Raw genomic sequence first — 14,131 nt, forward strand, 5'->3', positions numbered from 1 at the left:
CCAGTTAGTTTCAGTGTAACACTTAATATGAATTTACAAACTTAAAGAATAAGTGAGTTTAAGTTGTTACCCACTTTCTTGTTTGCAATGAATCTATTGCAGATAATTATTGAAAAAATGCTTTATTCCATCCATTAGTAAGGATAATAGTAAATTGTCATAATTAGGGATTATGAAAATAAATTCTTTGGCACAATATTTTTTTATCTTGAATAAATTACAAGGACTACATTAAAATGTCTATCTCTGTCGTACTTATATAAAAATAAATATATTTACCTAACCCTGATTAGCCCTGAATCATAAGAAAGATAAAATGCAATTCTTGGTCACTTCAACATCAATAAATATAAAAAAATGATAACAATTATAAAAAAAATTGTAACAAATATAAAATATATCCATTATTAATAAATAATTAAGTTAAAATTTGATCTTCAAATATTTCGATTCTAATAGTGGTAAAGTTACAAATTTTCGTATTCTTTAACAAATCCAAAATTAATCCTCAGTTGCTCTAGGAACATGAATGTCAGGATTGTGTGAGGAGCCAGCCTCACAAATGCTGGAACATAACCCTTGAAGAACCCTAAGGGGCCCAACTTGGCAGTGTAGGTAATAATTTCCCATTGGCTCTTGAATTCACCTGGTTTTGCATTCATTGCTCGAGTTTTCAGTACATCTAATGGCTGTGTTAATGTAGTTGCTATGGCACCCTGTGAACATTTGTTTGATGAAAAAATCAATTTGCTCCCAATTGCTGAGATTTTAATTTATTCTAATCTCAACATAACAAAAAAAAATCAATGGTTTAAGGTTCAATACTGAATATGATAGGTTCTGGTTCATATTATCACCTAAAAGAGTTTTCATTATTGAAAATAATAATTATGATTTTATAATGCCGAAACTATTATAAGTAACGATTCGTGTTGACAATTATCCTTATTATTCTTGAATTTATGGTGTATTGTTTTGCAGAAACTTATTTGATAATTCTATTCTTTCATGCTTACTCCTTCAAAATCAGATCCTGAAACTACGAGGTTTAATGGTATGAAGCAACAAATTCTTGTCTTTTTTTGGAATTCGAATTTTAGATTTATGAACAAAAAATTCTGTTGACTTAAAAAATATTCTTTATATCAACAATTTCAAAGATATACTTACAGCTGTTAGACTAGAAACAAAATGTGTCATAATATTATCTTCAAAGTAGGGTGTCTCTAAGAGCAATTTTTTAACTTGATCATAGAAGGATAACTGTCCTATTGTCATAAACACAGCTCGACTAGTAGCAGTGGAAGCTCCAGACCATAACCTAACAACACCCTCTTCTTTATAAACTCTCCAAAGACCATCAACTGCATGTTTATAGCTGAAAACAAAATAAAACATACAGGTATTGCATACTTTCAGCAACCATTTAAGACTATTTCAGTAATACTAACTTTCTTCTTTTTTCCTGGGGAAGTTTAATATCGTTTTGCATTCTGACGTTAACCATATCTGCAGGTGTACCAATAAAACCACCAGCAGCTCCTGCCATACCCGCTATTCCAACTTTTGTCAAAAAACTTGTATCTCCCTGTATGGACTGTTTAGCAACTTCATATATTCCAAATCGAGTTGTAGAATAGGTCATCTGCCGTAAAAACGAAGCTGAAAGTCCATTATAAAGGCTTCTCACTCCTGTAAAAAATAGATAGGAAGTTTAAATTTACTAAACAAAGTATCTCTATAATAAATGAAGTGATATTTGAACAGATAATGTGCATTAAGATGTAGCCACTACGAGAGGCTCGAAAAGCAGCGGTTGTTCTCTTAAAGCAGTTTTGATTTAGGAAAGGTGTATCAGCTATATCTTTAGTAGGAATAAGATATAACCTTCTTAACTTTCCATATATGTTTACCATGATGAATTTCAATATTTCAGTATTATTATTTGTCTATATATAAATATTTATATATATTCAACTTTTCAGGGTTTATTGACTCTAAATTTTTTATACATATCAATGTTTAATAAAAATTTTCCAGAACTTACCTTGTTTTTTCACAATATTAATGGTAAGTTGTACTACAGATAATTTGCCTTCTTGTTGTGTCTGTAGCATAACTTTCAGTAAGTCTAGGGGATGAGTAAAACATGCAGCCCCTGCTGAAGCTAAACCGCCAAAATACCATCTTGCTTGCATTATCTGTTTCTTGTTATCTGCCATTTTACTGAAAGTAAATACATACAGTTAGTATGAGTTCCAAACAATCACTTGATGATCAGGAATTAATTTAAAGCTTTAAGAATTAACTGTCTTAATTTGTTCAGATAACTTCTATTTGACCTTTATTACCTCAAATAATTTCAATATCATCTTTAATGCAAATCATGGAATGAAAAGTGAAGAAAATTTAACTGCAACTGATTTGAAACAAATATTTTTTCTTGGTTTGGTTGAAAATTCTTTATTTCATTCATGTTGCAATTATAATTGTATGGATAAAAAATCTGTATTTAATAAGCTACATTATTGAAATATACATTGTATATTGAAATATATATCTCCAAACATATCTTTGAATTAAATAATTTACTGTGTTAGGACTATCTAATATTCTAAAAAATCACTCCAATTTTTCATAACGAATGAATGTGATTTTGTAATAATGTTGTAGCATCTTTGGTTGCTCACCTTCTATTTTGGTGTCGACAATACAGATGAAGGGGTGATATCACATCATTTATTCATATCTAAGTTAGCACAGATATATCGATTTCAACTCTGGATTATGAGCATAACTAAATGGGAAATCCTATTTACACAACATGCGATAAATCGTTATTACGGTGTGGACCCTAGACCTCCCGTTTTGAATTTCATTAGACCTTGATTATCATGGTTAAATTAATTTCAAGGTTAGTATTAAGGTCCTATGTTGGACAAATTTAACCTTGATTTGATACATGCTCATTGATTCAAAAATCAAATGTATATTTAAAATTAAAAAATGATAAACAGAAGTTTTAGAAATTTTTATCATAGACATAAAATAAAAGAAGAATGTTCTTCCCTCTTCGTTGCAAAAACCAAACTATCTTGACACCTATAAAGGAATCTTTTTCAACTTCTTCCTCTTTGGACCTCTGTAGGAGAAAATTTTAACTGGCATTTTAACATACGAAAATATTGAAAATAAATAAAAGTTTAGGTTATGTTTTGAGGACATGTGCTCTTAGTTGATTTTATAATAAAACCGTACGATTTACGGATTGATTTATAGATTTCTATACAGCTTAATTGTGTACTCAATGGTATCTGTTGAAGGTAGGTATTTAATTATTTTTTATTATCTTGAAACTTGAAACATGTAGTAATCATAACCTATATCCGTAGATTTTCTCGTTTCTCGTTCAAAAAGTCAATAATGAACAAATTAACCATTAGTTTACTATATCTAAACCAAAAACCACTTTGGTCATTTGAAATCTGATTATAAGAATGAAACACTATGAGTAAAGGGTAACATATTCTCTTTTTTTTCAGAATTGTTTTAGCTGTAAGGCATCGAAATGTTGGGACATCTGAGTGGTTTGGATTTGAATCCTCTACTATCAGCCATCAAACTAACTTCAAATGATAAAATTATCTCCATAAGAGAAGTTGGATTAGCAGATTCGAATTTTATCATCACATATCTCATCAAAAAGATATTTCAAAGCAATAACAAACTTATTTTTGTGAACTTTCACAACACCCTTGATCATTACCAACTTGTTGGTAAGAAGCTAGGTTATGACCTCTTGAATAAAGTGAATGATGGAGATGCAATAATAGTAAACATGCTCAAGAATATTGAAGAAGAAATTGCAAAAGAAGACTCCCAATTTTTCCAGAATTCTGGGGAATTTGTTCGAAAATTATTCTCAGAGATTGAACAGAAAACAGATGAAATTTTAAAAATTAATAATGATCATACTTTTGTTGTAATTGATGATTTGACTCATTTGCTAGACATAGGGGTTAACATTGAATGTATTATTGAATTTATTACTTGGTGCTGTAATCTCAAAAACAATTCAGTTTCAATAATCATAAACAATCACGTCTCACCTTATGAGACTAATGATGATTCATTACCTGAAGATAATATAATTGCTAATTCACTTAGTTATATTTCGGATTTGGAAATAATAGTTGCTCCACTACAAACTGGACATAGTAAGGATGTAAGTGGTATCATTAATATAGGAAGACCCGGAGAGACCACCACTAAACTTCATTATAAAGCATTTGATAGAGGAATTAAAACATTTAAACCGGGTGAATCACTCATGAATTTGTTGAAATAATTATTGTTATCTTTTTATTACTGAATGTTTACTGCCAAAATATATTTTAAGTTTTTAATTGTTTTTAATTTAATTTTATCCGAATTTCATTCTGGTTGAACCTTTTTAAGTGATGAATGAAGATTTATTAAATGTATCACAAATATAAAAGATATAATAATAATGATAATAATAAATATATACATATTAAAGAGAGATGACCCAACTCTTATAAATAACTTTCAACAGAGATTTCTTTGTTGAGCGTTTTTTCGAATTTGATTGAAAGAATAGTTTATGACTGCATGGTAGACTTCTTATCTAAATTAGGATAATTGAAGGATGACCAACACACGGGTTTCGGACTTGACGTTCTGCACAGACAGCTGCTCTATCTTATGTTGAGCATAAGTGTTTGGATGATGGATTATGGGTCAGTGGTTTATTCTTCAACCTATCATGTCAGTAAAAATGTTCAGTATCGGATTTCGTGGTGTCTTCCTACAGTAGATACATTGTATGGTCTAATTTTTGATTGGCTACCGGTTTTATCCAAAAAATGGGGGCTTTTTGTGGAGATAAGGAGAATAATCTTTCCGTTTCAAAAGTGTACGTTGAACTGCCCCAAATTGGGGGCGCTAGTGTATCTAGAGGATGAATTTGATATGAAACTTCTTGTTACCCTCTGGCCGCTAGCTACACTAGCGCCTTCTTAATTCCTTTTCCGCTGAACACTTTCTCAACACATCGTCACTTCTACATACCATAAGAGATTATTTTCTTTATCCCTCCATACATTCTCCGTTTACATGATTTTTGGAATTAAATCAAAATGTAAGGCCCATTTTAGTGAGGAAGTAAGAAAATTTCACGGTATAGAAATATACTCGTTATCTGAGTTAAGGCCTCCTCAGAAAAAAAAAATAACTAGTAGCTGAATCACTTTTTTGTCAACCTGTATAAAGCGCGCATTTTCTAAATATTAGATAGCAATTACAATTTTCAGTGAAAGATTAATTCAGCTACTTGTGATGTGACTGTATCATTTACTAAAAACCTTCAATTTGTTATTGATTTGTATTTTGAATCCTTTCAAATGGAGTAATGAACGTGAAATCCTTAAGTTTCTTTTCATTATAAAACTGCAATGTATGCAATACATAAAATTTTTTATGATATGATATTCTATACTACGTTGATATCATGTATGCCTATATTAGAAATGAAGCCATATTATTATTATTATTATAACGTCCTTAAAACGATTTGGTCAGTGAAATTGAGAAAAAAATCATCAGCCTTTTTATTACGATTTTCATTCAATACCTATATGCTTAAGCCCTGCCCCATTCGCCAATTTTAGACTAAATTTGAACGAATTATCGTCCATGTGTTTCATCAAATCATATCCAAATTTTCATTCCAATCGAATGTGCACTTTCGAAATTAATTGGAGACAAAATTTCGAGCGGCTATATTTACGGAACAGATTTTGTTCATTAACGCACTTATCCGCGACATTCAAGATCTGAACCTAGCCTCTGTTTCATGTTTCTAGCTCCTTCCGTTCAAAAGTTATCGTGTATAGGGACGGTTGTCAGCACTGAGTCGAATATTTATCGTTTGAGACCATCCCCGGTTCAAAATTCGTACCAACAGATCAGACAATTCAGACTAGTTTGAAATTTATTTTGTTGATGTCAATAAATCATTCTTATGCCGAATTTTAGGATGATCGTATTATCCATAGAGTAATAATAGTATATTATTCAACGAGCGGTAATGTAGGTCATAACTCACGCAGATGAAGTTTGCAGCACGAGCCGCAGGCGAGTGCTGTAATTCATCAAGTGAGTTATGACCATTACCGCAAGTTGAATACTATACTTTATCTACGACTATATCAATAAATACTAAGAAAAAAATACAGACTTGGAATATAGACAGAAGGAACGGGAAATAAACATATGTGCTCGATCCCGACTACAAGAGAGATGGAAACTTAGTGTCACCAATCACAATCGAACTAGCTTCGGCTAGCTCAAGTCCAGTACAGAGTACAGACATAGTACTGAAAACCCTTAATAGTTGCCTATAAAAATGCATTAAAATATACCAAAAAACATTCCCTGTAAACGACGACTTAATGCTACAAACTCCTTTATATTTTTTTCGGGCAAGTAATTCTGTATGGTAACATTAGCTGTTTGTCTTTTGGAAATGTATACCTATATAATATTTCATCTTCACTATCTGAATTAATCGTTTTCAGCAAAACATTCACAATAATTAGATATCAACTTAATTTGAAAACGTCAAAATTATTAAAGTGACATTCTCTCGGACATTCCTCCCCTCAATAACAATAATGGAATGTTCCCTTTCGGCCAATCGAATAGAAGCAGAGAAGTATAGAAGCACAGATCCATATTTTCGATTTATTATAGTGAGTTATAGCAGTGAGTTATTATAACTCACGATGTTTGTTAATAGATACTATTAATTGCTCAAAAGCAGTTGAATAATGAATATATAATTCAATAGGAGTAGATAAACATATTTATTACTCTGAGGTATTATCAGAATTCCTCATATTCATTCTAGATAAAATAACCGACAACGATTACATTATAATATATCACATCTCGTATAATGCATTAGATATACCATGCTTTTTCTTTTTTTCAATAATCTTTTTAAAAAAAGTAAAATTCACTCAACATTCGTTAAGAAAGTTGAAATTCACTAGTATTTTTATCTGGAAATGTGATCATAGTTCATGGTGATCTAATTACAAAAAATTCAAAAAATACAGACATTGTGACGAATTGATAAAGCAATCGGTTCGAAGAACTAGCTCATTTCAGATTTCTTACAGTTGAAAATTCAATAACTACTCAGTTTATGCACTTTATTCTATACAAAACGAAATATAGACTGTAATCAGTTCTTGTAAAGAAAGCAAACAGAAAAGAAAATGCGCGCTGCCTCGTGATTGTAATTCCCGCCAATATAAACAAATTGATAAACATATGTGGATGGTTGAGGTTAAGTCTGAAATCCAATGGTACTTTTTATTCATTCATTCGTTATCTTGCTTTTGTAATGCAGCTGGAATTTCCTGCTATAAAGGTACGTACTTTTTTAAACGCTATCAGACTGATTCCTTGTATAATAATTGAACAATTGGACAAACGAATTTGATAATTTATAATATAGTTGCAAAATCTTAATACCTATTCAAAAAAATTGTATTTTTTATATTAATAATATTAAAGGAGGCATACTTGTCTATGAATAATATTCTTTTGTCCAGGATACCATAAAAATGTCTGAATGGAAGACTATGGAAGATATAGAAAGAGATCTCTTCGAATATTCACAATTAGAATACCCAGGTAGTTCTCTCACTATTGCACCGCCTAAATCAATTGCTGAATATAGAGCAAGAACCACGACATCTCGAAATCCAGGAATATTTGATGATCGTCCTGAGAGAAGGGAAATTTTCATTAGTGGACGTGGTAAACACCATCCTGGTACTATCATTATACCAGGACAACCAGTTGTTTCAACCCCAGAGGAAGATATGGATCTCAGGAGAAAAATTAGAGAGGTCAGTCCTGTAACAACTTGCGAGTTCTAATTTTGAACTTTGTTATTGGAAATAACATTTGTGTAGAATGTTGAAGGAGTAATATTAAATTAGTGTAGTCATACTTGAGTAAGTGTTACATTTTTGAATAAACTAATGAGTTAAGTTGATTCGTTTTCTGGAATTCTTCCCAGATTGCTCATAATATCATATGGATATCGAGTATTTGAGTCCATTGCAGGTCCGAATATCATTATACATTGAATGGATTTACATAAAATATTCATCTAGAGATAGTAAATGGATATCCAACACTGGATATTTTATGAAAGTTCGTAGGATATCTATTAGAGGCAGTAAATTTATATCCCTTCTCACAATTACGGATCTCTTATAGAGGTTCATATGAGAGTTTTGAAATGGGCAACAATCTAATAAACAACTGACAATTTATTACGATTGGCCAAGTTTGTTTGTCTCTGTGCAGTTCGGCCCTAAAAAGATGCTCTTCTGTGAACGGTCACCTCTGATTTCGAATACTGTGGGCCAACTTGAATTTTCATGTTTATTCTTTAAACAGTTTCACCTAGCAAGACAGCTGAAATTGCAATAAAAAATTGGCTAAGAAGAGGATACTGGCCAATGAAAAAAAATCAAATCAATGAGTTTGAACCCTGAAAAAAAAAATTTCATATTTTGAAGGATGATTTTTTTTAGTTGTGTTTCATTTGTGAGCTATGAATTATTTTCAAACTGCTCTTCGTTTTCTTTCATCTACCTAAGAAGTAATGATATTCAATATATACTATCTCATTACTTATATTATCATATATTCAAGTTTCTTGTTATGAAGGAAAATTGATATCGAAGAAAGTTTTATTCACAAATGATATCTCATATCTTGAAATATTTCATGGATATTTGTTCTGCATATTTTGAGGATATCTCAATGATAGTGGTAGGACATATCCTATAGTGGTCAATACTGCATAACTTAGAGATATCCATAACATATATCTTTAGTATCCATCTGACATTCAAAGGACAAACCTGTGCTATTTGGGGTATAAAGTTCAAGAATATATGGGCGCTTAAAATGACAATTATCACATTAAGGAGGCTTTTTCAAGTATACCTAAAAATATCCTCACTTCATCCAACTTCCCTAGTTCTAATTCTGTTTGTCAAAACATTCCTCATATATAAGATGTCTAAAAACATGGTGAATGCACTCGTCAAATATTGAATGCAATGGCTGCGTTCAGCGGAAAGAGCAGTTGCAAATCTGATCACTGAGCGCTCACAAATCCACTGAGTGATCAGACAGCGGTTTTCTGAACGGTTAGAAAATACCTAACCTCTAAAACTTATGTTTTGACAGTTCTCACAACGTGTTGAGCTTAGTGAGCGTAATTCAAAGTCTCTCAGAAAAATGGCGTCCGCTCACTAAACATGTTGAGCATTCACTCACTGATCAGATTCGTTCAACGAAAATTCTTCCAACTGTTTTACAACTGTTGTGTTCTCTGAACGCAGCCAATGACATTCGACCAAATTGAAAATATTAGTTTTAGTTCGTGGCGGCGCCGCAATGTCATCTTGTCATTTCCGTTGATTTTGATTGGATACATTAATTAAAACCCGATACTGACCAACCAAAAGCGACGTGTAACCGAGTATGATCGTGCAAAGTCTTGAAACAAAACACGAAACGTTTACTGGAATGAGTTCAAATATTTGTAATAGAGAGAGTTTATTGGTATTTCAATTACAAGAATTACTTCCATAGATCATAACTATAATGAAAGATATACATATAGGTATATAATGGCACAAAACTCGTAAATAATAAATAACAAGAATCTTAATATGTTGATAGCGCTACCTACAGTTGACATAACGAAGCTTAACTAATATTCTCAAAATTGGGAAAACAAAAGCTAATCAGTTCATACACCTGGTTTTTAGACATCTTACTCATATAGTATATTTATCTAATTTGACGTTAATAAAAATCAAAATAAAAAATTTTAGTAAAAGACAATCCCTACAGATCAAATACCCAATACATCAGATTATATAAATTAATGGGATAAATAAGTTTTAACAAATAAGTATATTTATCAATCAGAAAATTTTCCACCATTATTCATGCATAATTACATTATTATTAACAGAAAGAATTTGAGCATGTTCATATAATCTGATGGCTATTTACACAACTGGAATGTATGAATCAGTTTAGCAACCTATTATATTTTTGTGAAATTATTTTGTATCAAAATGTAGTTGCTTAAGATTAATCTTACCATAATATAAAGATTAGGTATTGTCTTACTCAATATGAATAAAAATACAATTTTTGAAGGATGGGTTTATTCTCTAAAAAGATCAGTATCTATATTTAATAGTGAGTAAATTTTTTTCAAATAAGACCTCTTATTATCCACCTCCCTCATCAATATCACATTCAAGCATATCCACACTAATTGCTTTTTATATTATATTCAAAATGTTGATATTAACCTAATATAAAATTTTTCATGGTTGATATACCACCTGAATCATTGAACTGTAGAATCAATTTACACCCAAATATCTGATAACTAGTTAATTCAGCTAAGTAAATATCTTGCTTTTGAATAGTTTTATTTCATGAAATCTCAGAAATATAGCATTCATATAAATTGTTTGATAGCTAGATAGAACCTTATGTGTAATATTTCTCATCGCACTATTTTAGCTGGCAAAAACAAACTGGTTTTTTGGGATTAATGACATTACTGCTCTTCTTTGAGACCAAAGAGGTAGAGGCTAAAAAAAGCAATGCTAATTTCATCCATGGAAAACTCATGAAAAATTTATGATTAATATCATTAGGTTTCAGGCTTGGGGTATGGTAATGAGCTCACAGAAAGTTTGTGCAGGCAAGAAGTCTCTTCAGAAGAAGAAGAAAGCAATACTGGATTTGTTCTACCAAATCTCAAGTTACGTCCTTCTAAACCCAATACAATTCAAAAAAAAAATGTTTCTCCCAGGAAAAGTCCAAAACTAGAAGCAGCCGAGAGCAAAAAAAAATATATGAAAAAAGAATTGAATGAAATGAAAGCTCTAACTGCAGCACAGAAGATTGAGAAAAATGAACATGAAACAAGTGAAAATGTTGAAGAAAATAGTGAATTTCCAGCCAAAAGGTAATGTTTTAGATGAAACTTAAATTGTTTTTTATCTTTGATGTTCTAAAATTATTTTCATAATATAAAAATATTGTCGTATGTATTTAATAAGTGAATTTATTGTTAGTAAATCCATTGTTGATATCTTTTTTCTGTATTATTCCTCAATACCATATATTTGTTTTGGCGTTGTTTTTCCTGTTTTCAAATAGTTTCCACTGGGAAGTACTTTGTTACTATTATATATTATTATTATGTTTCAAAATATTATTTTTTGTTTTATTTCCAATTTTGAATATTTTCTCCTGAACTCTGGGCTTCCAATAGTATATCAAGTGTCAAGAACGGTTAACATGCTTTAACAATCTACTAATTATTATTGCCTGAAATCAGTATTTTCTAACATTTTTATGCTTTTAGTGTTTTGAAAAATGTCATTATTATTAATTATTAATTACTGAGAAGTGAGAAGTCAAAAGTGACTTTTATATAAAAGTGATATTTCTACTACTTCAGTGAAAAAAAAAAAAAATTCCATTAAGACATGAGGCATTATCCCTCGAAAATTTTAGCCATGTGCATGGGCTCTCTTAGTGTCAAGGGTAGATTCGACTGAATATGTCTTAACACCTTAACTGCCGGCGGCCAAGTGACTTGATACTTGAGGCGCCAAACGAAACTGACGTATCCCTAAAATTGCTATTTGCTTTTTTCCACTAAATATTGACATACCATTGTGAAACAAAAGCGCATATCAAAATATTGAATTTCTATTTATATACGGAAATTATTTTGTATTGGTATACCTCTTCAATATTGAATTAGGTGTCCCTCAGAGGTCAGTTTTGGGACCTCTCGTTTTTTTATTGTTCATCAACGACATGCCTGATTATGTATTTTCGGAATGGATCATTATGTTCGCTGATTATACAACCTTTGCAATTTCTGCGGAACTGTGTACTACTCCAATTTAACGTTTTACAAAATGATGTAAAGATAATTCTGTAATTGTATAAATTAATGAAACCGAGTGGGTTATTTTCGATCCAGATTGAGAGATGAAGTTTTCACTTCAGACCACGGTGGCGTAGGCGATCAATTGAGGTGGTGCGATCACATCCATTTTTTGAGCACAACGTTGAATAAGGCATACTATAAGTAGACTAAAAGGATCTTTGCCCATGGAATCTTTGATAGATATATACTACGGCATTTTCACTCCCATTTGAGTTCAAATATTTTATTATGTGTAATAGTCATCTACATTCCAAATATGGTTATACTCCGATGCGTATTTCGTAAGATACGAATTTTTCGAAATTTGAGATATAAAAAAACTACCCCTGGATCCCTAGGGAAGTCAACGATTTTTTCACCGTTTATTCACATTGCTAATAATAATCTACATTCCAAATATGGTTATGCTCGGACGCGTACTTTCGGAGATAAGAATTTTCGAAATTTAAGGGTTGGAAAAACTACCCCTGGATCACTAGGGATGTCAATTATTTTTTTACAGTTCATTCACATCGCTAATATCCATCTACATTTCAAATATGGTTAAGCTCCGATTCGTAGGTACTTTCGAAGATACACATTCTCGAAATTTAAGGGTTGAAAAAACTACCTCTGGATCCCTAGGGAAGTCAATCATTATTTTACAGTTTATTCACATCGCTAATGGTAATCTTCATGCCAAATATGGTATGAGCCGAAGCGTACTTCTGGAGATATGAGTTTTTCAGATTAGACGGATGATAATTTGAATAAAAATGTTGCTAAACTATCCCGAGGTCTATAGGCAATCAATATTTCCTCCAACTTATTCTCTCAATACTATACGGAACTCACTTCCGAAATTTATATCCGATATTTTCCGTAAGAAATCGTTATTTTGCCGCACGCCACTGGTTACCGCCTTCGGGTGTTTCCGTCAAACAGTTTAATGCATAGACCTGTTATTATAGGTCTATGGTTTAATGGTATTGACCAAAATGCTGAATTAATGTCCAGTGATGTAAAATATTAACAGTTTCTAGCTTTAATTATTAGGTCATCAATCAGCGGAAAAGGTTAGGCTTGTGGTGTCATAATTTCAATTAAATCTCTGAAATCAATACATAATATCTAGTCTTTACTCCAGCTTTTTTTTAAACTAGAATCACTGGTGCAGCAAATGACTATAATTAAATTTTTTCTAAATAGTTTTTTCACTTGCTGTTCTATTTCATTCCTGTCTTCAATTTTACATCTATATAGTCTTTTACTACAAAATATATCCACTAAGAGATCTTTTATTGCCTCAGAGTCTTTTACAGTTCATATATCATATTTATCTTTGGCGAATATTGATTTATATTCTTCTATCAATTGCTCTATTTTGATTTTTTCTTATCATCTGAATGATATGAATCTATTTCAAAATCTTTTTCTTGAATGTGTTCATTAAAATTTCAATCATATTTTCTCTTTGCGATTGTTTTTGACTTATATTCAGATTTTCATCTTGCCTTAATTAAAATTTTTCATTATATCTAGGCCTATCAAAAAATCATGATAATCCTCATTTTCTACAATAAACAAGTCTACTTCTTTTTCAATATTGAAAATTTTCAATTCTACCTTTGTTAATCATTTTGTGAGTGACACACCATCAGATGGAGGCGGCTAGATAAAGGCAGATGAAGTTGGGGACGAAGAACTTTCGCGGGTATTGGATTTGACAATCAAGGATCTACGCGAAGGAAGAAAAGTACTGGTATCGGTAAGTGTAAGGCAAGAAGAAGACGTATTTGGAGGTTGGATGATGACGAGCGAATGGTCCGAATAGGACCCAACCTGACAAAACAAAATCATTCTCTCTCTCTCTCTCTCTCTCTCTCTCTCTTGATATCACGTTTTATCAGCTGATAATGTAATGAAACTCAAATTTTGAGTATATCAAAATCAACCTACAATACTATTATTATTGAACTGGGGTCGTTGTGGCTCGGTAAGCCTTCCGAGGAGGTGCGTCAAGTTGGTGATCCACTC

The 14,131-nt window shown here is 31.4% G+C and overlaps 3 protein-coding genes across 5 annotated transcripts; 2 read left to right on the forward strand and 1 right to left on the reverse strand.

The window, feature by feature from the left end:
- Positions 1 to 190: 190 nt before the first annotated feature.
- On the reverse strand, positions 191 to 3,030 carry LOC123682909 (mitochondrial dicarboxylate carrier). 2 transcript variants are annotated; one of them, XM_045621730.1, is made up of 5 exons: positions 2,691 to 3,030; positions 2,048 to 2,226; positions 1,452 to 1,692; positions 1,171 to 1,378; positions 191 to 716 (listed from the first exon to the last, which is right to left on the reverse strand). In XM_045621730.1, the coding sequence occupies exons 2-5, from the start codon at positions 2,220 to 2,222 to the stop codon at positions 468 to 470; spliced, it is 873 nt and encodes a 290-aa protein (XP_045477686.1). In that variant the 5' UTR covers positions 2,223 to 2,226; positions 2,691 to 3,030; the 3' UTR covers positions 191 to 467. The 2 variants fall into 2 exon arrangements, with proteins under 2 accessions (XP_045477686.1, XP_045477687.1); XM_045621731.1 differs by lacking the exon at positions 2,691 to 3,030 and adding an exon at positions 2,352 to 2,463.
- Positions 3,031 to 3,162: 132 nt separating this feature from the next.
- Positions 3,163 to 4,406, forward strand: LOC123682910 (elongator complex protein 6-like). Its single transcript, XM_045621732.1, has 2 exons — positions 3,163 to 3,323; positions 3,543 to 4,406. The coding sequence occupies exon 2, from the start codon at positions 3,569 to 3,571 to the stop codon at positions 4,346 to 4,348; it is 780 nt and encodes a 259-aa protein (XP_045477688.1). The 5' UTR covers positions 3,163 to 3,323; positions 3,543 to 3,568; the 3' UTR covers positions 4,349 to 4,406.
- A 2,765-nt stretch (positions 4,407 to 7,171) lies between these two features.
- LOC123682911 lies at positions 7,172 to 11,368 on the forward strand. 2 transcript variants are annotated; one of them, XM_045621733.1, is made up of 3 exons: positions 7,172 to 7,459; positions 7,644 to 7,943; positions 10,803 to 11,368. In XM_045621733.1, the coding sequence occupies exons 1-3, from the start codon at positions 7,433 to 7,435 to the stop codon at positions 11,118 to 11,120; spliced, it is 645 nt and encodes a 214-aa protein (XP_045477689.1). In that variant the 5' UTR covers positions 7,172 to 7,432; the 3' UTR covers positions 11,121 to 11,368. The 2 variants fall into 2 exon arrangements, with proteins under 2 accessions (XP_045477689.1, XP_045477691.1); XM_045621735.1 differs by having other exon boundaries at positions 7,174 to 7,459; positions 10,810 to 11,368.
- Positions 11,369 to 14,131: the final 2,763 nt, after the last annotated feature.

The sequence above is a fragment of the Harmonia axyridis genome, chromosome 6, assembly GCF_914767665.1.
Source record: "Harmonia axyridis chromosome 6, icHarAxyr1.1, whole genome shotgun sequence".
In the NCBI taxonomy this organism is placed as follows: domain Eukaryota; kingdom Metazoa; phylum Arthropoda; class Insecta; order Coleoptera; family Coccinellidae; genus Harmonia; species Harmonia axyridis.

Excerpts from the sequence above, each read along its gene's own strand:
- LOC123682909 (XM_045621730.1), bottom strand. The coding sequence starts at position 2,222 with ATGGCAGATAACAAGAAACAGATAATGCAAGCAAGATGGTATTTTGGC. Across the intron at positions 1,693-2,047 it reads TAATATTGTGAAAAAACAAG|GAGTGAGAAGCCTTTATAAT; the intron begins GTAAGTTCTGGA and ends TATTTTTTACAG. Across the intron at positions 1,379-1,451 it reads CCCCAGGAAAAAAGAAGAAA|CTATAAACATGCAGTTGATG; the intron begins GTTAGTATTACT and ends TTTTGTTTTCAG.
- LOC123682911 (XM_045621733.1), top strand. The coding sequence starts at position 7,433 with ATGCAGCTGGAATTTCCTGCTATAAAG. Across the intron at positions 7,460-7,643 it reads TGGAATTTCCTGCTATAAAG|GATACCATAAAAATGTCTGA; the intron begins GTACGTACTTTT and ends TCTTTTGTCCAG. Across the intron at positions 7,944-10,802 it reads TCAGGAGAAAAATTAGAGAG|GTTTCAGGCTTGGGGTATGG; the intron begins GTCAGTCCTGTA and ends TAATATCATTAG.
- LOC123682910 (XM_045621732.1), top strand. The coding sequence starts at position 3,569 with ATGTTGGGACATCTGAGTGGTTTGGATTTGAATCCTCTACTATCAGCC.